The sequence below is a fragment of the Haliotis cracherodii genome, unplaced genomic scaffold (assembly GCF_022045235.1).
Source record: "Haliotis cracherodii isolate W230 unplaced genomic scaffold, xgHalCrac1.p SCAF_2, whole genome shotgun sequence".
Taxonomy (NCBI): Eukaryota; Metazoa; Mollusca; class Gastropoda; order Lepetellida; family Haliotidae; genus Haliotis; species Haliotis cracherodii.
Genome location: NW_027266275.1, coordinates 36,605,226 through 36,632,324, shown reverse-complemented (window position 1 = coordinate 36,632,324; position 27,099 = coordinate 36,605,226). Strand labels below are relative to the sequence as shown.

The following is a 27,099-nucleotide window of genomic DNA, read 5'->3' as shown; positions in this document are numbered from 1 at the left end:
ACGTCAAACAAACAAGTAGTTCTATGACTATTATGCCAACTGGTTATTGTAGACAGACATGTGACAATAATATTCATGTTCAATATGTTGGTTAGAAATAACAGACATTTTATGTAAGCAGGATACGTGCACACGGTCGTACAAGTTGTAGTAGTAGTTGTATTTATTACAGGTGTAATATGTTGTAGTACTTGTAGTCGCATTTGTAGTAGTAGCGGTAATCGTAGAAGTAGTAGTCGCGTTGAAGTAGGAGTAGTAGTCGTAGTCGGAGCGTTAGTGGTAGTCGTAGTAGTAGAAGTCGTAGTCGCGGTAGTAATAAAAGTCGTTGTAGTCATGGTACTCGTAGTTGTAGCTCTAGTTGTTGTAGTCGTAGCCGTAGTCGTAGTAATACTAGCAGTCGTCGTGGTGGCCGTAGTAGTAGTTGCTGTCATCCTAGTGGCAGCAGTCGTAGTATTCGTAGTAGTTGTACTTGTAGCAGCAGTCGGCGTGGTTTTCGTAGTAGTAGTTGTACTAGTAACAGCTGTCATCGTTGAAGTCTTAGTAGATGTACCTGTTGTACTAGTATCAGCAGTAGTCGTGGTAGTTGTACTTGTTGTCGTAGTAGTAGTCGTAGTTGTGATTTCGTTCGAAATTACATGTATTCGTGCAAGCGGTAACGTTTAGTCTCCGTAGCAACTGATTTGGTGATTGGAGTACTGTGTGTGACCACTGGCATAACTGCGATGTATATCTCCACAGAAAGAACAACATATTTGACAATATGTTGGCGTTGATGGAGAAGTATGCAACGACGCTGGAGAAGCAGGTGGCGGAGAGGACGGTGGAGCTGTCGATGGAGAAGAAGTTGACAGAGAACCTGTTATTGAGGATGTTGCCAAGGTATGTGAGTGGATGAGTTAGTGGGTGAGTGGTGATCCTGGTGAGGTAATAGGGATTTTCACCGTTGTTGCCATGGAAATCGGGGACTCGAACCCTGGCGGTCGCCGTGACGAACGAACGCCTTGACCATGAGGCTACCCTACCGTACCAGATGACACAGTGACTGTTGACTCACTCTTTCCGACAGCTCACAGATTGGTTTATGTTTTCCTGTGAGAGCCCGAATCCAACTACCAATATCCTGCTTCAGCAACCACTTTGACCATTCGATTAACACTGTTACGATGCGAGGCAAGAAGGGACAGTGACGTATGACCCTTTATTAAAACCTTGTTTGATCGGGATTAACAAATGCAAAGCAAGGTTCCGACACAAATTGGTAAAACATAAGAACATCGGCAATCAAAGGGAATCCTAGGAGGACTTATCCTAATCCCCTTGTAACAGTTGAAAAGAGGGCTGCGACTTGTTTCTGTCTTAGTACGCAATCGATTCTTCATTGTGTTCCAGGTCTGTAGCGGATAGTCTCAAGCAGAACAAACCAGTCATCCCTGAGCAGTACGAGTGTGTATCAATCTACTTCAGTGACATAGTCGGCTTCACTGCGATCGCGGCTCAAAGCACTCCAATTCAGGTATAGCACAACCTTTGCCTGAAAACAATACCTGCCCAGAGTCATCAACTAATTGTTTCACGATGTTTTGTGTCGATGGCTGAGGCAAGAAATAAAAACAACCTGCCAAGGTTTAGGTGGCTAAGAACCTCATCTGTATGAAGCCATTCTATGCTAATGGTGTACAGTTCGTTGGGTTGAGTATAAGTCCTTTGTATGAAGCCATTCTTTATTGATGGTATATTGGTGGTTGGTGTATGATGAGGCCAACCGTTTTTGGTTGTTGTTTTTTTATATTGGGGATGGTTCAAGGCTGTAGTTGAACAAAGATCAGTTTTTCCCGAAATATGAAGTTTTCAAAAATAATTAATTATATAAAAAAACAAACTTTTACATATTCATTACGGTCAGAAAGCCTTTTGAGCCAAAATGTCTATTATTTCGTTTCGTTGTTTATTTCCACTTTTGTTATATTTGATTTCGTTTCCTTTACCATTTTCCAATTTCCATATGTACCAAAATGGCAGCCTCTAGCCAGGAGTGTTAACCATGTGCTTGACCAACAGAAATACATTTTTTTGTGTCTAAAACAGCCTTGGCGTCCTATATCCATCACGAACCGCCCATCCCTCGCCCGTGCATCCAAGCACCGTGTTTTCAATTACAAATGTCTGCTGAAAGAGTTGTTCGCGTTACATGCTGGGTGTTGTGAATATGAAACCGGTTTTGCTCCCTCGATCTTTCAGAAAAATAAAGCCCTGGCTTAAAATTAAATGGTCTCAAACAATCCTCTCCCCCCACACCAACAACCCCAGAGAATGTTACATGATCGGACCAATCGTATAAGTCATTAGTAAGAAGCCATTCTGTATTAATGGTTTATTGGTAGTGGTGTATGTTTCGGTTATTTTCCTCCGTTCAACGTAAGGGGGGAATGTGCAAATTTTTTTTTCATGCAATCGAAGCCAAATAATGTCTCCAAGACTGCTAACTGTGATTGAAACCGGGTGTACATTTCATGCGAGATTATCATGCGAAGTCCTAGTTACCGTTTTAGCTTTTCATTTGAGTCTTTCGGTCTGACCCTGCCTGAAAGTAGGCACCACGATTTGTGTAAGTACGTAGTTCATCAATCTCATTATAATCAGACCTTAGTTCTCGCTATCGCTAAACAAAGATCTGATGACATCCCATTGGGGGTCATGTCAGAACGACCAATCATCCGACCAATCAGAGCGTCGCTTACCAGATTATGAAAGTGGCAGTCGGAATGTGATTTCTACTCATGCATCCTCGAAAACTTTAACACGGGGTATTCCGAACGATAGTTGCGAGTTTAACGACTGAATCCATACAATCTTGACCATCTATCAGCCATTCTAGATTGTTCTTTTGTTCAGGTTTCAAATTTCTAATCGAGAATTTGTCAAAATATATTTCCAAGCGTAGTCGCCAATATGAAATTGGTGCCGTAACGCACGAGAAAGCTGCCATCTGATTGGTCATTCTATTGGTCGGTCAAAGTTCGCGCAAGGTCGGTCTGACGTGACCCGTAATGGGATGTCCTCACATCTTTGTTTAGCGGTGGCGAGAACTCAGATCTGATTTTAATGAGATTGGTAGTTCATAAAATGTATATTCTAACTCTCTTGTACGTTTTAACAAATACCCAAACCTTAACCAAGGTTCGTGTTTTAAATGGAACTACACTTGAAAACTAAAATGTGTTTATGGAACTGATATTTGATAAATGTAATAATTCATATTTATTTCAAAATGAAATACGCATAAAAGTTGTCTTAATCATATGACATGCTACAAACTGAATATATAAAACATTTCTAACATGGTAACATTAAAATGTATCATATATTTCTATGCTATACAATGTGCTGTACAGAAAAATCAGTTTAATTTGCATTTACTGAATACAGTGACATTGTCCAGATTAACGAAATTCCGGATTAACAAACCACTGACACTAAATAATGTCCCGTTAATCACACTCATTTATTGTCCGATAGACGAGGTTTCCGAATTAGCATGGTTTGGTTGTCTGCAATATTCCCGTTATTAGATGAAATAAGACTATAACATATGTGCAGTGATAAATATGAGTAATTATTATTATGTTAATGGATATGACCTACGACAAAGAAATACTGCTGAATATCGTTGACTCTGTACATCATTTCTTCTCTATGAGCAAAAGATTTGTCGAAACATGCACTCTTATATAAATCTCACTATCAACTGTTTACCCTTGATGTACCACATATGACTTAATACCAAGTCTATACTACTGTATAATAATACTACTGCTGCTTGTTCGAATGTTGTCGGGTAGAGAGATATATATAGGCCCTGCCTGTATATCCCCTTTCGCTGTACCAAGTGGAAATAAATATTGTTTAAAACAAATATGAGTGATAGTTGTGAATATGTACACAAAACTTATTTCCAATAAAATCCGCCTGGTCTGACAGTCGCAAATATTGGTAAAAGGTGAGCGAGTTTCAGCGCCACTTTTCGATCAGTGTAACATCGTGTCCAAACTTATTGCACTTATATAGCGACGTGTGTGTGGCTGCCTTTATTAGTCCTGACTAACGCCGATTTCATAGTGCTAGCCCACCGAGATACCATGCCGCGGAATTTTTACATATACCCCACTCAGACACAGTATACTGACTCCGAGCCGACCAGTACTTGTTTTAGCCCCTTAATGCCGAGCGCCAGACAGGGTAACAACAAGTACCATATTTATACCTTTTCGTATGACGCGGCCGGGGATCGAACCCTGGAACTTCAACTTAGTAAAACCCTCAGAACGAGTATGCTGTTGACAAACCTAGAATCGTCATCGTGGTGACACTCTTCACATCTTCATTAGTTAATAATAATAACTCTCAGATAATAATCATTCAATACACAGGTGGTGCACCTCCTAAACGACCTCTACATCGTCTTCGACTCCGTCATCGAGCACTACGATGTCTACAAGGTAGAGACAATCGGCGACGCATATATGGTGGTCAGCGGTCTACCAATCAGAAACGAGGACAGACACGCGGGGGAAGTAGCCTCGCTTTCACTTCACCTGCTCAGCCGAATCAAGTCCTTCCGGATCAATCACATGCCAGAAGCTTCCATCAAAATTCGTATTGGTCTCCACTCAGGTAAAATACTGTTGTTGTTGTTTTTCTGATGGATGTGGTTCTGTCACATGAAACGATCAGTTTCTCTCTCTTCTGATAGCTATCTCCCACGAGCCGAAAACTTCATCCTGTCGTCACCAAATTTATACAGAGCTAATATAATAAACTCGTTAATCTTTCCGTGAGACCTTCCCATTTAGACATAGCGTGACGCCATTTATGGAAGAGAACGTTTCTTTGATTCGATAAAAGGAAATCTGGCCTTTCAGTGTTGTCATTTTATTTCTTGAAAATTTTCGCCGTGGTGTTTTTTGATAAATCTTTAGTAATAAACAGACTTAAATGTCAGTTACGAGTTTTTGAATAATGTTTTTCTTCGTTTTTTTCAATGACACGTGTCGTGACACTTTAATGATTAAGCCTTTTGAATGCATGAAAGAGAAGTAAGACAACCCAGTGTCAAATCTTCTGATTACGTTGTAACTGAGGGTTTACGTTTAGTTTCTGTAGTTGGAATCCATGAATACATATTGATATAACACTTGGTCTGTCACATGAAGAGTGTCAAAAAGAATGAGAACCTTAACATGGCGTTTCCACACCTTTCTCACTAGCAGTTACTTTTTTCAAATAAAAATTTGGTGTGTGGCGGATGCTTATACTAGAGGACATGCTTATCTTTTTAGCGAACACCTTGTGTCATCAATGATTTTCAGTGACCTATTTATATAATTCACATCACTTTGCCTTTAAGCATTGTGGAATCTGTGTCGGTGGATATTCGAGACTGTTTTTTCTCTGGCGTTGACATTTTAAAAATATTATATTGATACACTCGAAATAGGATAACTCGAAGTGATTGCAACAGTCCCCACCTCGAGATAACGAGGTTTCTCCATATTAGACAACATTCTAAATGTCATGTATTTCAGCGTAAACCGTGCGATGTGCTAGGCTTGGGTTTGAACCGTTCACTGGTAACGCCTGAGGCCCGGGTTCAATTCCCACATGGGTATAATGTGTGAGGCCCACATTTGGTGTAACAGTTGGAAGACCACTAAAAGCGATCTACACCTGCGCTCGTCTCTGCGGTGCAGTTGTTTCATTATTACCGTCTATATCCCCAGGGTCGTGTTGTGCCGGCGTGGTGGGGCTGAAGATGCCACGGTACTGTCTGTTCGGGGATACAGTCAACACAGCATCAAGGATGGAGAGTACTGGCGAAGGTAAGCCTAAACAAATAGCGCTAGGTGTTCCTTAAAAGCCTTCGTGACCGGCAATTGAGCACACCGCCACCATCAGGCCGACCATTACAGACACCGACGTGTGGTCAGTCATTGGTCATTGATGAGTCTGCCAACACTCTCCGTAACGTTGTTAGAGTCTCAGTCGGCGGATGGGTCAGACTGCTTGTTCTCTGATGTTGACATTTTGTGTTTACTTTGTGGTGAGATTTTAAATATTCCTCTATAACATATCACTGACTTGATCAGCGAACAGCTGATTACATGTTGGGGGTATACTTGAATAAATACTATTACAAAGTAGACAATTTAGGGATAACAGGTTCTTATTTTACTGTAATGGCGACGTTTTAGTATAGATCCTTATACCGTTGTCTTTCAAGGCTGAATAATGAACAGAATATGTATAGAAGGTGGAGGATAAACAGTAACACCAATTGTTAAAAAGGGAGATTAACATGGGTAGGTTAAACAATGACAACATAAGGGTAGTGCTGTAACAACATGATGGACAGAGAACATATAATGAGGAAGCCAATTATTACAATGCAATTATTACAAGCTTTTCAAGACAACACTTTCCCCAGAATACTATTTGTTTGACATCAACTTTAAAAGGTTTAGGATAAGTTTAGCACAATTTAGATGCAGCTCTCATAGACTTAGGATCGAAGTAGGCAGGCATAGAAACATAGCCAGAGAATTGAGAATATGTGAGCAATGTGATTTAAATGTGATTGAAGATGAGTTTCATTTTCTGTTAGTTTGTCCAAAATTCGACCATCTTAGAAGAACATATATTGATCTACCTTGTTATGTACATCCCACTCTACAAACATTTACAACGATCATGTCAACAACTGTTAAAGATACTTTAAAACATCTATCAATGTTCATTTATCATGTTATGTTAATTAGAATATGACCTGTTAAACGGATATGTAACCACTCCCGAAAACAGAATTGTACTATGGGCCCGAGGCCTCTCAGTATGGAATAAAACTTATCCTATCCTATAAGTATACATAGGTGGAGTGATTATTGAGTTCATACTATGCGGATGGGATGAAATAGCCTTGATCTCTGCTGATTGATGGCTTGTGGTGGCGAATGTGGACTACTTCTGTTAGTTTTCTTTTAGCGAAGTCATGGAGGTTGTTGGAGGGGATTTGCACATTTCCTCAGTTAGTACCCTATATTATATACTCAAAGCAGTGTTCAACCAAACTCACCCAAATATTCTCTGTCAGGCCGTGATAAGTTAATTATTACATTTATTTCCTTGTACCACAGATGAAGAGGTTCTTTACTTGATATAGTCCAGCTGTCGCCATCTGAATCACATATGGCGACAGTAGTGAACAGTTTGTTTACAAAAATATAACTCCGTCCGCCTCACATTTGAAAGTTTTGTCGAAGTCTATTAATTAATACATTGTATCCTAATTTCATTATGTTAAAAAATGTTCACTGTCTTGTTTGGCTAAAAAGGAAAATGTTTCTCTGCGCGTCACATTAAATCTTAAACCTCAGTCAGTTATTTTACCAATAAAATATTATCAAATTTCCCGCGTCATATGAAGCAGACTTATACATCTTTGTCAACTAACATTGTATTAAAGGACCGAGTTAAATCTGCGGTTAATGTTAGTAATTCTCTGTAAAAAAAGAAGTGTTCCTCCCTCATGACTTGTTTTCAATAAAAATACAAAAAGGACCTACCGCCCTTCTCAGTTTTAAGAGAAGTCAACAGTGACACTAATATAAGGCTTCAAATGCTGACGATTATCGAAGACGACCGGGAATTACCGATCTAAATCTTTATCGTGAACCTTAACCAATATAAATGTCACATAATTGGTTTGCCAAAATATCCCCACCCACCCCTCGTAGTATGTTAAGGTCGGTATTCTCCGGTATCTCTCGGAAATGATCGGTATGAAAAGGTGTATTGGCGTTATCAATTGTATATTATTAACCTTAATAATGTTATCCCTTGCTAGCAATGAAGATTCACTGTAGCCATCAGTGCAAGGACAAGTTGGACCACCTCGGAGGGTACTGTCTGCAGGAGAGGGGCATAGTCAGCATGAAGGTATTTTTCCAGACATCAGGCCGTGGCACGGGTGGCCCAGTTATATAAGGCGTCGCAACTTGCTGTGAAGAGTTGCGCCCCTTACGCGTGCTGTAACATATGATCGTGGGTTCGAATTTCAGATTTGCCCTGATGAGGTATCAGGTTTACAGCACGATACCTGTACTTGTGGCTTCATTGGAGCAATACACGTTCAAGATATTTATGACTTTGGGCTTTCATCCGTATTAAACTTACTCGCCGTGAAATACTGAAATATTGATAAAAGCGGCGTAAAACCTTTCATACACTACTCAAGGGAGGGAGACTGTACTCAGTTGAACGGACAGACTTAACACGCCTGATCATACTTCGAGTGCAAGGAGCTAAGAGGAATGACGGATTATCTGTCCCGAGTGAATGAGTGGTATTGATCCCGAGGGACCTACAATATTCATTCGCGAGGGACAGATGATCAGTCATTCCTCGTAGCTCCTTTGTTATAGTCTAAGTATTAACAACTTGAAGGTAAGTCTGTATATACTATTCACCATTGGTTCAGTATCAAAATAGTCATTTTAGTTAGGCGTGGCCCTTAGCAAATGTTGAGTGGTATATTACCCACTGGCATTTTGGCAGGAGAGAAAATGAAGAAACTATGAGTGAGTGAAGTGTCAACCCTACGTAGAAGGCAGATTATTGTTCTGACGTAATGTAATCGATAGTCTAGGGGTTAAAGCGTTCGATCGCCACGCCAATTTCCCCGGGTCAATCTCCACATGGTTACAAAATAGTTTTTCGTTTGTTGTTTCACGCCGCACTCAGCAATATTCCAGCTGTATGACAGCGGTCTGTAAGTAATCGAGTTTGGAGCAGATAATCCAGCACTTGAGATCATGACCATCGATCTAAGCAATTGGAATACGATGACATGCATCAACCAAGTCAGCGAGCCTGACCACCTGATTTCCGTTAGTCGCCTCTTACGACAAGCATTGTCACCTTTTACGGCAAGCGACCGCCTCCGTGGTCTTGTGGTACAGCGTCCGCCAGGAGAGCGGAAGGTCCGGGGTTTGAACCCCGGCCGCGTCATACCAAAAGACGTTAAAAGATTGTACTTGTTGTTACCCTGTCTGGCGCTTGGCATTGAGAGGCTAAAACAAGGACTGGTCGGCTCGGAGTCAGTATACTGTGTCTGAGTGGGGTATTCATGTTAAACTGCGTCATGGTATCTCAGTGAGCTAGCACTATAAATCGGCATCAGTTCAGACTAGTACAAGCAGCCACACACACACATACACGTGCATGCACGTCGCTATATAAGTGTAATAATCTTGGACGCGACGTTAAACCCAATTTCACCTCACCTCACCTTTTACGGCAAGCATAGGTTACAGAAGACTAATTCTGGATTCAATAAGTAATGGTGTTCCCCGCAGTGATATTGTTGGACTATTACTTAAAGCGGCGTTAAACCATACCAGCCCACTCTTCTGTTACAGGGTAAAGGGGAGCAGAAGACGTACTTCCTGACCGGCGAAGATAAAGCCCATCGAATACGACGGATCTCCGAAGAAGCCATGGGAAGAGATGGACGCTGTGTGTCAGTTGGTAACTTAGACTATGGGGAGAAGCCATTCTCAGACCAGAGCGTTTACAGGAACAGCTATCTCACCCCAAACGCCAACCCCACACACAGGAACTCGTGTCAGGGCGACCGACTTCCGGTGACACAGGAAGTGAACAGCGCCCCTGTCGATCCGGATGGTTCACTCGATGAACCCGGCGAGACCCTTCATCTTCTGTCCGCGCCGGACGCACGGGAGATGACCGTTGTTTATCAGAATGGCGGACGCACGGACACTCGCCTCGGACGGTCGTCATTGAGCTGTGATGACATGTCGGTCAGCAGCGGTCATTCCATGGGCCCCATTATATATTCAAGGAGCAACAGTCGAACGTGATCAGTACACTTCAACCGTTTGTGTTCATTAATCCACTGTGCAGTACACACTTCTTTAAGAGGATATTAATAATGACGTTACGAGGAGGATAAGTTATTGACTTATTGAAGGTATTATATACACTGCTGCCCAGAGGATCATTCCCCTTACACGAGGTCCATACGTGTAAGGGGAATGAACTTATGGACAGTAGCGTACTTGAGGTTCTTAAGCATTTGAAGGTACCCTCTACTCTTGTTATGTTGTACCGAGGGATTTTAATGTTAGCTACTCCTTTTATCTCAAAACTTCGGTTTTCTCGAAGATAAATGTACTTCCTTTTACAAAGGTCTGTTATTGATGTTCTCTAGGATGTGTACATACTTCTTGACTCTCTGAACGCATTGTCACAATAGTGTTCACCTTGTCTGCTTAAAGCGAATCACGAGAATGATTTTTATATATTTCTTCGCATTATAACAACTTTGATTGTCTTCACTACCTCTTTATTATGCCACGTACACATGAACACTGCATGTGTGTATGAAATGCCTACAGACCCGTGCAATAAAAACTAACCCAAAGACAATCGAAGCAAGCTTGGAACACTTTGCTAATAAATATCCCATAATCCCACCAGTGAAAACACAAATTCCATGCGAGGTCAAGATGGACACTGAAGTTTCTTTTGCATGTTTTCGAGTCTCTTCGATTACACGTGGTATTGTATAAACTACAAATCGGACAAGTCTGACGAAGAAGGGATTTCAGGTCCTGTTTCAAGGGACACGTTTCTGGATTGAATGGTACTGCAGCGCCAAAAGACGGTAGTGCGTTTTGGCGATGTGTTCTGGATTGTAGTCATGATATCTTTATGCAATGCAAACTTATAGGTGATTTGTTCTGGAGCTGTGTTGTCGATGTGAGACATGTTTGATGTTAGACGCGGTCAGGCAAGATGGTGTGTTCTGACGATGTCTTCAAAATATGTGTGGTACTTCCGGGTGTTGACGCCGCAAACCAGGTGATGTATTTTGGCGATATGTTCACGGTGTTCATAATTATTGCCCGTGGTGGACGCTGATAGAGAATGTATGTTTATGCGATATGTTAAAGTTGTTAATAATCATTACCCACATTGGACACCGACTGTCAGAATGATGAGTTTTGGCGATGTGTTCAGGAAGATGTAATTCATAATTGCACATGTTGAATGTCGACAAACAGAATGCTGCGTTCTTGCGATGTTATCCCCTACTGCGCACGTTAAACGCCAAGTTACAGAGAATGATGTATTCTGGCGATGTGTTTAGTCATAAATACCTGTGTTCACAACAAGTATTGCAATGTTTCAGCTGTTCGCATTTAAATCTATTATGATGTTGATATTTGAAATATTTTGAGATTAAATAATTTTCTTGCATGTGTTTGTTATTCGTCTGTTATTTCTGATGCAATATTCACCCTCTCGCGTTTATAGCACCTACAGTGAGTGAGTACTTCGTCAAAGAACAAACATGTATCACGGCAACCTGTGACGTAACGGCAAACCAGTGGTCGATGGTGTGACAGTATTGATATCAGTTACCTCTACATTGGCGGTAACGGATTATGTCCAGTCAGTGTCTTAACATAATCCACACTGACCATGTGATAGATTCCCCTATATCCCAAACTCTTGATACACAGCTGAAACTCGAAATCCATTTTCTCTTATAGTTAGGATTATTCGATTGATACTCGGTATGACAGTGACTTCGAGTTAACGAGGTTTCACATAAAATAGCCTATGTTGATATCGCAACGAAATGGCGCACTAGGAAAACTCGCTGTTTATATGTCTATGTCTCAAGATACACGTTTTTCATGATATATCACTGCTTCTGTCTTAATTCCTTACAAACCTTGTTTTTTTAATTTGTAAATTATTCGATTAAACAAAATAGCGGTACATAATAAAATATATATACACACACTTCCACATACTTCAAAGTTGTTTTTCGTAAGAGGCGACTAACGGGATCGGGTGGTCAGGCTCGCTGACTTGGTTCATGCATGTCATCGTATCCCAATTGCGTAAATCGATGCTCATGATATCAATCACTGGATTGTCTGGTCCAGACTCGGTTATATACAGGCCGCCGTCATATAGCTGGAATATTTTTAGTGTGGCGTTAAACAAACAAAGTTGTTTGGGGGATTAACGCCGCTTTGAACATTATTTTCTCTCCGCTTTATGCGGGAGACAAAGGCCGATGAGACTCCCGTCGGACACTTATCACTTTGGTTCAACCACTCTAACGGTTCTTATCAACCACGGACAATAGACAGAAGGATATCCCACACAAATAATGGACAGCGAATTCCGGTGAATCGACAGTTTCTACCAGATAACGGTTCCTTTCCGCAATTCTCATTGGTAAAGTCTTCTTGAAGGATGCGGCTTCTTTATTCTGCTACGTTTTTATGAGTGGCGTCTTGCTTAACGTCATCGCTCAACCATCAAGAGGGGCGGAATATTGTGAAACTCAGTGTACACCAGATATACGTGTCTTCTTTATTATATAAGACAGGTCTGGTTCGCGTGTTGATAGTTATATCAACTCATACATACTGGGGAGACTTTGCTTTGGTGTTCACTGGAGTATGATATGCATAACAAAAAAAAGTCGCAGAATAGATAAAAATTAAACATTAATTTCCCTAAATTAACGAACAGACAGTTTGAGCGTGCTTCTGAGGGAATGAGATAATATTATCATCGTGTTTCCTGCTTCCTGTTCAAAACTAAATGGATGTGAAAATTTCCTCCCCTGTAACCCATTAGGAGCGCATGAGATTGTTATCTCATTATAATCAAAGACTTGTTCTTTGCGTTTCATAAACCCCCCTGCATCTTAAATATATCTATGTGGCATTCATTCCACAGAATATAATGTGTGAATCAGGTTCGGTGACGTTAATACCCGCGAGGCGAGTTAATGGGAACGTTCTGCATATTTTCACCATTACTGCTCAGTTTCTGCCCGTGGGATAGAAAACTCGGGTATTGATCGACGCCCAAGTCGACGTTTTGTTCCTGGGTTCTATCCTAATGTTCTGATTCATCTGGTGTATTGTGCTTGGCGATACAGGAACCCCCCATATAGCACAATACAGCGTATGCGAGGTCTGTGAACCTATTGTACGTTGTCAAGCCTCTTCCATTTTGTGGACGCCACCAGAACCATTAGTGGTAATCTATCTCGTTTCCCAGCTGTGATGAGGCAGTTTAGGAGTTCGGTTGAACGGACATTTGTTATCGTTCTTCGGTATGGTATGCAGATAACTATATCAAATTTACTTTATTACGAAATTTCTCTGAAGTCAATGGTCACTCCTAACTGATTTATTAGTTGGTAGATGAGCAAGGCCACTTCAGTGTATCCGTTACTATCGTATCGTAACATCAGCCTATTCTATCCGTAACAATCATTGTGTAACGTTATGTCAGTTTATTTATGATAACAATCACAACGTAACATGATCTCAGTTTATCCGTAACAATCGTAACGTTAACTCAATTTGTTAATCAACAATCGTACCTTAACACATCAACATTTCAGTTTATCCGTAACATAAATATCTCAGTTTATCCGTAACACTTAAATATCTCAGTTTGTCCATAACACATAAATATATCAGTTTTTCCGTAACACATATATATCTCAGTTTATCCTCAACACATACATGTCTCGGTTTATCCGTAGCATATATGTCTTTGATTATCCGCAACGCATCTATACCCCAGTTTATCCGTAACACATATATGTTTCAGTTCATCCGTAACACATCTTTATCTCAGTTTCTCCGTAACACATATGTCTTAGTTTATCCGCAACAAATACATCTCAGTTTATCCGCAACAAACACCATATAACCTCAATGCATTCTTTATAGATATATTACACCCCTACCGTAAACGTAACTTCAGAATATTCGTAAATGTAAAACGTCACTGCAGAGAATAACCATCTCAGTCTCGATTATCCGCAGAAACAAGGAAAGATAGCGGTGAAAATAATGAATTATGAATGCACCATTGATGGCACCTGGTGTTCGCGAGAAGGGCAAGTCTGTCCTGTCTTACCGGCATTAGTCATAACTCACACAAATGTATTGAAATGTAAGCGTTAGTTTGTTTCCTGACGCCGCACCGTGGTACAACTGCCGTGCAGAGGGGCTACAGTGTATCCGCTACAAAAAAGTGCATCCGTAACAAATACAGTTACTGTGGTATAATCTCAGATCTTCCGTAACAATAAATACATTATGATATCAGTTCGTCCTTGACAGTTGCAGCATGACCTCAGTTCATCCATTGCAAATTCACCTCAGTTCAGGTGTAGCGTCATATCATCAACGTAACAGCCCCAGTGAAAAACGTCATAACATCAACGTAACAGACACAGTGTAACGTTACATCATCAACGTAGCAAAATGTAACGTCATATCATCAACGTAACTGACACAGTGTAACGTCATATCATCAACGTAACTGACACAGTGTAACGTCATATCATCAACGTAACAGACACAGTGTAACGTCATAACATCAACGTAACAGACAGTGTAACGTTACATCATCAACGTAGCACAATGTAACGTCATATCATCAACGTAACTGACACAGTGTAACGTCATACCATCAACGTAACACAGTGTAACGTCATATCATCAACGTAACTGACAGTGTAACGTCATAACATCAACGAAAGAGACACAGTGTAACGTCATATCACCAACGTCACGCGGTGTAACGTCATATCACAACCTAATAGAAACTGTGTGACGTCATATCATCAACGTAACTCACAGTGTAACGTCATACCATCATCGTAACACACAGTGTAGCGTCATACCATCAACGTAACACACAGTGTGTAAAGTCATATCATCAACGTGACACACAGTGTAACGTCATATCATCAATGTAACACACAGTGTAAAGTCATATCATCAACGTAACACACACCGTGTAACGTCATACCATCAACGTAACACACACAGTATAACGTCATACCATCAACATAACACACACCGTGTAACGTCATACCATCAACGTAACACACACAGTGTAACGTTATACCATCAACGTAACACACACAGTGTAACGTCATATCATCAACATAACACACAGAGTGTAAAGTCATATCATCAACGTGACACACAGTGTAACGTCATACAATCAACGTAACACACACAGTGTAACGTCATACCATCAACGTAACACACACAGTGTAACGTCATACCATCAACGTAACACACACGGTGTAACGTCAGCTCATCTGAGTCATGCTGTAGCCACAAATCAAATGTAACGCAGCGAATACACCCACAGTGACATTCTCAGGTTAACGCCATGTTGCAATTCAACATGTAGACAACCCATACAATCCTAGAACATCCTTAACATGAAATGAAGTTTACGTGTTTATCAGACCATAACTCAAGACTCAAGTCTTTGTTAGGCATTTAGTTGGAAGAACATGAATACATGGCACTTTCTATGGGTAGCATCTTTTTTATTCTTTGTCACGATGTTTCAGAGTTAGTTCTTGCTCCTTCATCAGGTGAATGATAAGGTGGAGGAGAAAGAAGTAGCTCTGAAACGTGACAAAGAATAAAAGATGTTGCTATTAATAAAAACGTGTCATGTATTCACATAACGGACCTGATCTGCTAAAAGTTTCCTGCACACACGAGTATCCTTAAATACAGAACATTAAAATGAAATGTTATCAAAGAATGGCATCATCAGAAAATTTAACTGTATTCGGCTGTCTGGATCCGGACAAGTTCGTGTCCCCTGTCGTGCTTGAATCCATGGACCCCTCCTCTTTAAATCTCCCCAGGTCGATCTGAACCAGAGGTACCGCGGTGCACTTCCGGTCTGAACTCCCGATGTCTGCTGACGAAGTACCGCGTGACGAATGGGAAGAACCGTTTGTTTTCAGGAGGTATGAAACCCTGGAATTGTTGGAACCACTTGGTTTGAGACTACCAGACTCCTTTGATGAATTAGAACCGTTCGTCCTCAAAATTGGTAGAAGCCTGTTCACAGGTTTGATTTCAGCTTGGTCGAAATTTGGTTGATATTCTGAGACAGTGATTAGATGACTGCGACCGGAAGTGCTCGCCTCGGCTTTCGGCAGGGGCTCGCTCCTTGAACTCCCGTCGACCTGTCCTGGGAGGTCAGTGTGGGGTTGGAATTGGGGTTTCTTCTTCTCGAATATGAGAGACGGCCGGAGACAGGGGTTGAAGGACTTGGTGTTGAAGGCGGCGATGCTCTCAGCCGGCTGAGGGGTGTCTTGGGTGTCGGAGGTGTCTGGGGCATCTAGGTGAACACCGCTGTCATCGGAGTTCCGGGTTCGCTTTTCGCGAACCTTCTTGTCTTCGCCTAGCAGCCAATGCGTTCTTATCTCGCCTTTACCCTATAAACAGAACCAGGCGAGTGTGGACACCATACATTTACACGAAACATCGTAAATTTAATTGCCGCTTTGGTGTGTCAAGATGGGCTTCTTAAGAACCGATATTGTAATAGTCATTCTACCATGACCCAGAAGAGTGCTTGATTCTGATTGGTCAAAATGACATTGAAATCTGGTGTCTAGGTCTATTAGATACCTCAAAATTAACAAGCCATTTTATAAAGACTTGCGTGTGAATACATAACTTATATTACGTCGTATAAAACAATGGTTGCCGATAACCAATTAGACCTGTATACTTTCGAGAGAAAAAACATTATCAGATGCTTTTGTCATTCACTGGTACACTGCACGCAAGCTCTTCGTTACAACAGCTTATCAAATATGATGAAATCTATTCAGAACACAAACATCTTAGTGAAACATCAGTTAACCATACATTGCGTCGCAAAAGTTAGCATCCCAGTTCGACCCGATTATGTTTCTAAGTTTGTCAGCACCATACCCGTGCTTGTTGGTTTCACCAAAGTGATAAAAATCAAGACCAATCTCATGAAAATCAGATCGAAGTTCATGTCAGAACGACCTTTCGCGAACTTTGACAACCCACTGAAACGACTAACAAGATGTCGACATCAGCCAATTAGAAAGCAGCTTTCTCGAGCTTTACTGCAATCGTTTCAACCTGGTGACTTCCATTTCAGACTATGCCTGAAAAATATGTTGAAACAGTTCTCGATTAAAATTTTGAAAACTGAACAAACGAACATTCCGGAATGCCTAATATATGGTTGCGATTGTACGGCAGTGCTTCCCACGTACTGTGCAACGTCTCCTCCGTTCAAATGTTTATCCCGCAGAAGCGAGAGATAGATGATAATTTTCAGTCGTACAGGCCGTAAGATTGGTTTCACCAAAGTGGTAAACGTCTGAGACCTGCATCACTTCAATTCCTCCCACATTAAGCTGACACGCCGTGATATAATTTGAATACTGTTAAAAGCGGCGTTAAATCCAACTCACTCACTCACAAAAGTTAGCAGTCGCTCATGTTTCGGCTTATCTTCAGGTAGAAACAGTGTAGCATTCAGTCTGGTTAGATTTGAGGTTGTGCCAACAGACGCGCTTCCAACAGTTAATCATCAGGTTAATGTTAAACATAATTACAGATCACGACTATCCTCTGGGTTTATGCAGTCACCGTGAAAAACTATACTGGCATTCAAGTGCACGCATCGAAGTTCGAGATTGAGAGATAATCATTCAAAAATGTATTACTGCTGGCCATTTTAACCCAACTGGTACATAAGTACCATGTCAAAATAACTAAATCTTATTTCATAATAAAATTTGTTGAAAAATATTTCAGGTTATAATTTTTTGTCACTATTTCTGTTACCTGTCACCCCTACTATGGTGGATGTCATGCTGATTTCCAAGCCATGACTTCGTTGAGTCCAACTGCAACACGTGCAGGATGTTGCAATAGGATTTATTATATCATATAACTATAGAGTGATATTTGATCACTTCTGTATTTTAAACCCTTCAATAATATAAGTAATTATTCTTGAACTTGAAGTAATAATTATTACGATTTGCACTACCTGTGACCCCTTTTCGGAATGTTCTAAGATTGATGACTTAATTACCCATATGTAATTACGCGTTCCAAGAGAGTACCATAATTAAACGTGTAACACCTACCGTGCTTTGAAATTTGATACCTCTTATTTCTACATTTTAAACATCGCACCAAAGCGCCCGGTTCCAAATTAAATACGAGGTATCTAATTAACTGTTAAACAACCTCAAATTTCAAGACATTAGGTTTATCCTCTTTATATCCCCGCGGGAAGGGCCTGAGTCCCTTGCAAATGGTCGGTCCCTAAGGACTACTGCGGGATCAAATTCAATAGATTTTGATGTAATTAAGGGTCACTCTATTCATCAAGAATGATTCATTGTACTATAATGATATCACAACCCTCGCAAATATCATATATCAGGAATAAAAAATACATGTATAATCCTGAGATATGAAATTTACAACACGAAAAACACTCGGTCATCCTCTATTTAACTCAGTGTTGCCAAGAATACCGTACCTTCATGGCGATAAGCCCCCGTTCCTCCAGGTAGTACCCGCCCAGCTTGTCCAAAAGCGCCCTAGTAGTCGGACTCACGTGGACCCTCAGGGCTGAGACAAAGCAGCGTGTGAGTGAGTGAGTAAAAAAGTGAGTAAAAAAGTGAGGGAATGTTGATTAACGCCACAGTCAGTAATAATCCAAACATATCACGTCTGACTATAAAATAAATCCATTTATTGAGAGCAAGATTCCATTCACCAAGTGAATACTCAAACAACGCGGAACTATTACTACCCAGATCAAAGGATCAATGTGCAGTGTATTTTCATTCTCAGCTCCCCGAGGATCATACTACACAAGCTGACCGTGAGTCGGTAGACGGGTAACAGTCTCGCCATCTCATGAAGTCCAAGTAAGCTGCCGAACATGGCCACCCATCCAACTACTCTCCGCCGTCAACGTCACTTAACACTGTTACGTGATCAACGCAGAGATCGCCCGGTTTGCGATATCTGCCTTGTACAACGTAACACGTTTTTGTTGTTTTTTATCCCACATTGAACTTTTACACTGTTCTCTTGCGATCCTTGGTTGTCAGGGGGCGGTGGGGTAGTCTTGTGGTTAAAGCGTTGGCTCGTCACGCCGAAGACCCGGGTTCGATTCCCGACATGGGTACAATGTGTGAAGCCCATTTCTGGTGTCCCCCGTCGTGATATTTCCAAAAGCGGCGTAAAACCATACTCACTCACTCATTTGGTTGTCAGAGTTATACCCGTACTAGTGACTTCACCGAGCTGGTAGACGTCTGGGGATATTTCCCCTTTGGCTCTCTTCCCAATAAGATGACATACCGTGATTTAACTGAAATACTGTTCAAAGCGGCGTTAACTGAAATTCTGTTGAAAAGCGGCGCTAAACCCATCTCACGAACTCAGTGATGCTATTCTTGACCATGCTATGGAATGATGTCCAATGCAATGCCCTATTTTGGCTTGTTCCAAATGTTTCCGGTTTTCTTTAGGTGAACACTTCTCTTGCCTTTGCGTGTGTTTGTGATGGGTGCCATTGGAAGGGCAGGCTATCTTCACCTTTTCGATAACATAACATAACATGGTCGAATCGTACAACTGAGAGAGAGAGAGAGAGAGAGAGAGAGAGAGAGAGAGAGAGAGAGAGAGAGAGAGAGAGAGAGAATAACAATCAACAATATGTGAAACCCGGGTGTCCCACTGCATAAATATTTCTAAAAGCTGCGTAAAAGCATTCTCACACATTAAAGTATGACTCAAGTTATCGTATGTATCTTTGCTCTTCCCAGCCTCTTTAAAATGTATAGAAACATCTCCGTGTTCCCGTCAAACAACGACATGACTCATGGCATGCAACGAAGCACCATGTGCATGCAGCCATACTGACATTATATTTAAGTACTCCTACATGTAGTATATTATGGGGGACTTGACTCCTGAGTGGCCTGTAATATGTTTAAAATAGAGCTGATCTAATGCGTGTAGGCCTGTGGGAAAATTAGATTAAACTCACCTTCTCCGTTAGACTCCATCCTGGAAGAGGTGTTGACTGTGTCCCCGAACAGGCAGTACCTGGGCATGGTGAGCCCCACGACACCGGCGACACACGGACCTGGGGGTGACACAAGGAGTGGGTGAGTGAGGGAGGAGGGATGGAGTGGGGGGGGAGGATGGAGGAAGAGGGTGTGCCGTGTCCCCAAACAGGCAGTACCTAGGCATGGTGAGCCCCACGACACCGGCGACACACGGACCTGGGGGTGACACAAGGAGTGGGTGAGTGAGGGAGGAGGGATGGAGAGGGGTGGGGGGGGGGGGGAGGATGGAGGAAGACGGTGTGCCGTGTCCCCGAACAGGCAGTACCTAGGCATGGTGAGCCCCACGACACCGGCGACACACGGACCTGGGGGTGACACAAGGAGTGGGTGAGTGAGGGAAGAGGGATGGAGAGGGGGGGGGGGGGGGGGGAGGATGGAGGAAGAGGGTGTGCCGTGTCCCCAAACAGGCAGTACCTAGGCATGGTGAGCCCCACGACACCGGCGACACACGGACCTGGGGGTGACACAAGGAGTGGGTGAGTGAGGGAGGAGGGATGGAGAGGGGTGGGGGGGGGGGGAGGATGGAGGAAGACGGTGTGCCGTGTCCCCGAACAGGCAGTACCTAGGCATGGTGAGCCCCACGACACCGGCGACACACGGACCTGGGGTGACACAAGGAGTGGGTGAGTGAGGACGGAGGGATGGAGAGGGGGGGGGGGGGGGGGGGAGGATGGAGGAAGACGGTGTGCCGTGTCCCCGAACAGGCAGTACCTAGGCATGGTGAGCCCCACGACACCGGCGACACACGGACCTGGGGGTGACACAAGGAGTGGGTGAGTGAGGGAAGAGGGATGGAGAGGGGGGGGGGGGGGGGGGGGGGATGGAGGAAGAGGGTGTGCCGTGTCCCCAAACAGGCAGTACCTAGGCATGGTGAGCCCCACGACACCGGCGACACACGGACCTGGGGGTGACACAAGGAGTGGGTGAGGGAGGGAGGAGGGATGGAGAGGGGGGGGGGATGGAGGAAGAGGGTGTGCCGTGTCCCCGAACAGGCAGTACCTAGGCATGGTGAGCCCCACGACACCGGCGACACACGGACCTGGGGGTGACACAAGGAGTGGGTGAGCGAGGGAGGAGGGAGGGAGATGGGGTAGGGATGGAAAGAATGAGGCCCGCACGGACTGTTTAAAGGGGAGTTCGGTTGGAGTAAGGGCTGTGGAATTATCTAGGTTTCTTGATGAGTTTGTTTGGTGGTTGAGAGAATCCGTTACATACATGAATGAAAGTCAAAAATAACCACCGATGTAGAAGCGGAACGACCATGTAACTAGCTACTTCTATGAAGGTCGGTGTGAGATCTGTGAGAGCTGCTTGAGAAGTAAACTTGCGTGGAAACTGTTTAAGAACCTTAGGAGAAGTGGAAATTTGTGTGACAACTATTTGAGACGCATGAGAGTTGTATGAGAATCCTCAGAAACATTCGAAAACAATGTAAGAATTGTGTGAGGGTTATATACCGCTCGGGAGTAAGGTGTATTTCACTGTGTGAAAAGTGTGCGAACTGACAAATGCCCCTGTAACTATGTGAAAGTTGTGTGAGAATTTAGAGAGAGCTGGTGCCACTATGAAGGCCCCTGTAACGGTTAGAGAATTGAGAGAGCTAGTACCACTATGAAGGCCCCTGTAACGGTGTGAAAACTGAGAGACGGACATACCACTATGAAGGTCCCTGTAACTGTATGAGAACTGAGAGACGGACATACCACTATGAAGGCCCCTGTAACTGTATGAGAACTGAGAGACGGACCTACCACTATAAAGGCCCCTGTAACTGTGTGAGAACTGAGAGACGGACCTACCACTATAAAGGCCCCTGTAACTGTGTGAGAACTGAGAGACGGACATACCACTATGAAGGCTCCTGTAACTGTGTGAGAACTGAGAGACGGACCTACCACTATGAAGGTCCCTGTGACTGTGTGAGAACTGAGAGACGGACCTACCACTATGAAAGTCCCTGTAACTGTGTGAGAACTGAGAGACGGACCTACCACTTTGAAGGTCCCTGTGACTGTGTGAGAACTGAGAGACGGACCTACCACTATGAAGGTCCCTGTAACTGTGTGAGAACTGAGAGACGGACATACCACTATGAAGGTCCCTGTAACTGTGTGAGAACTGAGAGACGGACATACCACTAAGAAGGCCCCTGTAACTGTATGAGAACTGAGAGACGGACATACCACTATGAAGGCTCCTGTAACAGTGTGAGAACTGAGAGACGGACCTACCACTATGAGGGCCCCTGTAACTGTGTGAGAACTGAGAGACGGACCTACCACTATGAAGGTCCCTGTAACTGTATGAGAACTGAGAGACGGACTTACCACTATGAAGGCTCCTGTAACTGTGTGAGAACTGAGAGACGGACCTACCACTATGAAGGTCCCTGTGACTGTATGAGAACTGAGAGACGGACCTACCACTTTGAAGGTCCCTGTAACTGTGTGAGAACTGAGAGACGGACCTACCACTATGAAGGCCCCTGTAACGGTATGAGAACTGTGAGACGGACATACCACTATGAAGGCCCCTGTAACTGTATGAGAAATGAGAGACGGACCTACCACTATGAAGGCCCCTGTAACTGTGTGAGAACTAAGAGAAGGACCTACCACTATGAAGGCCTATCCTGAGCTTGAGGACCTGGTCCGGTTTGTGCCTCATCTTGAACTGTTTGATGGCGGTCAGCAGATGGAGGGACATAGAGGCGATCTCCCCCGCGTGGTTGTCCCCGTTCCTATTAGGCAGTCCGCTGACCACCATGTAGGCGTCCCCGATCGTCTCCACCTTGTACACGTCGTAGTTTTTGATGATGGAGTCAAACAACGTGTACAGGTCGTTCAGGAGGTCGACCACCTGGCACAAACATATAACAGGATTAAATTTAAACAGTGAATGACTGGCTGTCTACACCACAGTCAGCAATATTCCAGCTATATCACGGCGTCATGGCATGGTTGACAGCACAAGGTACAAAATATCGACGAGATACACAGTATTGACAAGGTACATAATATCACAATATCGAGGAGCGGAGATGTTATCGAAGAGCGGATATTAGGCTAATTTCGCGGCTCGAGCCAAAAAACACTCAGGTATGACAGAACATGGCTTCTAGAGAAAGCCAGCAGAAAGCAGCCAAAATATGGAAGATGTACACACAAATTATAAACAAGACACAATCACCATAAAGTTTGCATCGTAATTATTAAAACCTGCCGCATTTTCACTGGACCGAGAGCGCACGCATTCCGTTTGTTGCCATCTCGATTGGAAATGTGGCGGGTTAATCATTACGATAACTCTTTCTGGGGATTATGTCTTGTGTCAGAGTTCATTCCCCCTAGGTCTATTTCATTCGGAACTAACCGTTCTTAAATATCAGGAGAATGGCGTCTTTCATCACTAATTCGAGATACAAACTTGCGGTTGATATGTAATTCCAACAGTTTGGTAATCCGAGCGGGGATATAAGAAACTACGGTAACCTTACATGTGGGCTGGGAACATTGCAAATAATAGAATGGGTTTCAGCCAATCAGAATCCAACATTCATGTGTAAGGTGAGATAAAGGTACATGATAAATGGTGAGTGAGTGAGTATGGTTTTACGCCGCTCTTAGCAATATTCCAGCAATATCATGGCGAGGGACACCAGAAATGGGCTTCACACATTGCACCCATGTGGGGAATCGAACCCGGGTCTCCGGCGTGACGAGCGAAAGCTCTAGCCACTAGGCTACCCAACCGCACCTCCATTTTAATAGGATAATCTAATAGGATAGACATGTATAGACGTGTTATATGTGAGATCAGGGCGTAATATTTTGGATTGGTCATTCGTATGTATTACCTATCATACACGTATTTACTGCTTAAAAAACAAAGTATATAATCAAATGAGTAATCCAGGAAATCACAACTGTGATTTTGAAGCCACAATCTGACTTGCAATGAAATTTGAATGAACATTCGACCCTGCATATAAAACGGCGTAAGTGAATGTAATTTTGTTTTTATTTACCATTATACGTTTAATGCAAATCACAGATAAAGAAATCAAAACTAATGGGGTAAAATACACATTCGTGGTCAGTTTTCGGAAGAAGCTGCATTAAGGAAAGACAAGGTCACACCGACATAGCTCAAGATTGTCACGCAAACCTCAGAAATTTCAAGTTTTTTCGTATTAAAAAACATTTTCCCCATTTCGCATCTGATATAGTGCATAATTTTAGCCATAAAGATCTTTCCCAGGAATATGATATTTTCCAAAATCGATGATTATTTCCGTATTATTACAAGAGCGCGGATGTGAACCGCCCGTTCAGTCATCATTGCTGTACGTAGGATTAACTCAAATATTTGCTATTTGAAATACAGAATAAAGAAATGTTGAGAGTAGGAAGGCGTACTGACATTTGGGAGGAAACAGTCCGTTATTGAGAAAATGATTGATCGCCGTGTTCCGTTCCGTTTCCCCTTTCTTTGTGAAGTGGTATTAACGTTATATATTTGTCGGAAGTTTCTTACTCTAGTTTTTTGCTAATATTGTATTAACTATAAAAAAAAAACACTTTTAATTAAAGTATTCGTATCTAAAGAAATATCACAAAAAAAACGTGATGGTTTCATTATAACAGTCAAAACGAGTTGGTTTCATTATAACAGTAAATAAGTGTTGGTAGGAGATATCCTGCCACTGCAAAAAGGAAAAGGTATGATACGGGTTTTTTTGTTTTTATGTTTTTTTGGGTTTTTTAGGCGGCAAATATGAAACATGTCACAGCGAGTGGATGCTGGAATAAACACTAACCTGTAGAGGTGTGCTCTCCGCCGACAACGCTGTGAAGCCGCAGATGTCGCTGAAGTAGATGGTGACGAGGTCGAAGGCCTCAGGAATGACAGGATGCCCCCGGACCAATTGGGCAGCTACACTCCTGTGGGGAGGACATCATCAGAGCGAGTTAAAATAGGTCCACGCAGTGTAGACCATTCAACAAAGACGGATGGTTTCTACAAGACGAGCATGACCATTAACTTATCGTATATCTGGTGTCACCATAGCCTTCGCAATGACTTATATTGGATCGTAAATGTTCAGGTTGTATGATGTTCATGTCAGAGTGAGTGTGTGAGTGAGTGAGTGTATGAACCCAGTATGAACCCAATATAGACACATGTGTCCCTGTATGTTCTTGTGGGTTGTGACATTTATACCTCGCCATGCGTGGTTGAGGATGTTTAAATAATTATTATATAATATTTTATCCTTTAGTTGAATTAACTGGGCACACGTTAGTTGTCTGCTTCGAATTGAGATACATTTTCAAATAAGAAAACAACAGGTAATGAGGTAGAAGAAAAATAAGAGTGAGTGAGTGAGTGAGTGAGTGTGTGAGTGAGTGGGTGAGTGAGTGAGTGGGTGAGTCCAAACGCATCAGCGCATCAGATCCCAAATCCAATATGACCCATCTCTCCAACCCCTAAATATCGTCGTCCCCAGTATCCACAATCCCCGCGCTCTAACTCACTTCGGCAACATCCTGTACAGCAAAAGGTCCGTCTTCTTCTTCTCCTCCGCCAACTCCACCGTCCTCTCTGCGACGACAGCTTCCAGGTTGTTGGCATACCTCTCCATGATGATCATCATGTTGTCGAAGATGTTGGACTTCCTGATTCAACCAGAATAACTCAGTTGACTTAAGATATGACAAAAATATCAGTGACCTGTTCTGCTAAAAGCTACGACGGCCTAATGTGTCGCAGGTCGTTTACCAGTCTGGTGAAACCACAGAGGATAGATACAATGCTGACAAACAAAGGCCACAAATAGGGCGGGGGATCTTGTCACAACTAAGGGAGGCAACTCTGCACAATAGCGCTCCTTAGACCACATGAACACCAATGACTGATTAAAACAGGCAAGTTATACGGTATCCTTGGATACTCTAGGTTGAGACTGAATGAAGTGCTGTGCATGTTCAACTGTTAAGTGAACTAATCGTGAGATATTCGTGAATTCGAAAGTCCAATACTCATTGACGTGGTGATAATACTGGTTTGGAAATATCACGACTGAGGCTAATGCCGCTTTGAACAATATAGCAAAATATCACGGCGGCGGAAAACATAAATCATCTTCCCTCGGCAAGGGCGTTTACTGACTATAAAAATCCAGTTTCCATCCTTGCCGAACTCGGCTGGGATTCCGGAGCTACATTTAGGCTGGACTAACATAGTCTAATCAAAATCGCGTAACGACTAGACATCCGGTTCGTAAACAACATGAATTTCAACGTGTAGATTTCGATCGACTGCAGGATTTGCAAAGGTAAGGGGGGGGGGGGGTCAGACTGTCATCGTACCCCGACAGCGTGGATCGTTCTTCATATTGTCAATCACTGGATTGGTTGATCAAGACTAGATTATTTTCAGGACCCAGTCTCATAGCTAGCCTATTGCTGACTGCGGCATTTCAAAACAACAAAAAACAAAACAAACTCAAACTCACATTCCTTTCTGCATAGGTCGGAGCATCTTTCTGACCGTCTTAAAGTCAGGTCGCTCTTCCGGATCCTCGTCCCAGCAATCTTTGATGACATCGATGACGTAACAGTCCCATGTAAGGCGGGAAAGATTAGGCCGGAAGTAGATGCCAGATTCATCAGTGCCAGCTTTAACCTTCTCCACTATCTCTGGTTAACACAGGGTAAACACATTGTTAAGGTTAACACAAGGTAAATACATGGTAAACACAAAGTAAATACAAGGTAAACACAAAGTAAATACAAGGTCAATTAAAGTAAACACAAGGTTAACAGAAGGTAAACACATGCTTAACAGAAGGTTAACACATTGTCAAGGTAAACACAAGGTAAATACATGGTAAACACAAAGTAAATACTGGTCGTATTAGAAAGCAAATGGATCGGGTGGTCAGTCCCGGTGACTTGGTTGATTGCGTGTCATCGTACCCCGTCGTTTGTTGCTAACAA

At 42.7% G+C, this 27,099-nt stretch overlaps 2 protein-coding genes across 4 annotated transcripts in view; one reads left to right on the top strand and one right to left on the bottom strand.

Annotated features, from left to right (window-relative positions):
- Positions 1-11,632, top strand: part of LOC139468053 (guanylate cyclase 32E-like) — a 148,838-nt gene extending 137,206 nt beyond the window's left edge. For all 3 annotated transcript variants that reach the window (XM_071249750.1, XM_071249752.1, XM_071249751.1), the window contains exons 16-21: positions 739-879; positions 1,390-1,513; positions 4,428-4,671; positions 5,778-5,876; positions 7,898-7,989; positions 9,471-11,632. In XM_071249750.1, coding sequence (XP_071105851.1) covers positions 739-879; positions 1,390-1,513; positions 4,428-4,671; positions 5,778-5,876; positions 7,898-7,989; positions 9,471-9,932 — 1,162 coding nt within the window. In that variant the 3' untranslated portion in view covers positions 9,933-11,632. The remainder of the gene's footprint in view (positions 1-738; positions 880-1,389; positions 1,514-4,427; positions 4,672-5,777; positions 5,877-7,897; positions 7,990-9,470) is intronic.
- Positions 11,633-14,775: 3,143 nt separating this feature from the next.
- LOC139469068 (guanylate cyclase 32E-like) overlaps positions 14,776-27,099 on the bottom strand; it is a 44,538-nt gene continuing 32,214 nt past the window's right edge. Inside the window, exons 15-21 of the mRNA XM_071251195.1 lie at positions 26,616-26,799; positions 25,636-25,776; positions 24,918-25,041; positions 22,714-22,957; positions 20,017-20,115; positions 18,493-18,584; positions 14,776-16,384 (exon numbers count right to left, since the gene is read on the bottom strand). Of these exons, the coding sequence (XP_071107296.1) occupies positions 15,692-16,384; positions 18,493-18,584; positions 20,017-20,115; positions 22,714-22,957; positions 24,918-25,041; positions 25,636-25,776; positions 26,616-26,799 (1,577 nt within the window). The 3' untranslated portion in view covers positions 14,776-15,691. The remainder of the gene's footprint in view (positions 16,385-18,492; positions 18,585-20,016; positions 20,116-22,713; positions 22,958-24,917; positions 25,042-25,635; positions 25,777-26,615; positions 26,800-27,099) is intronic.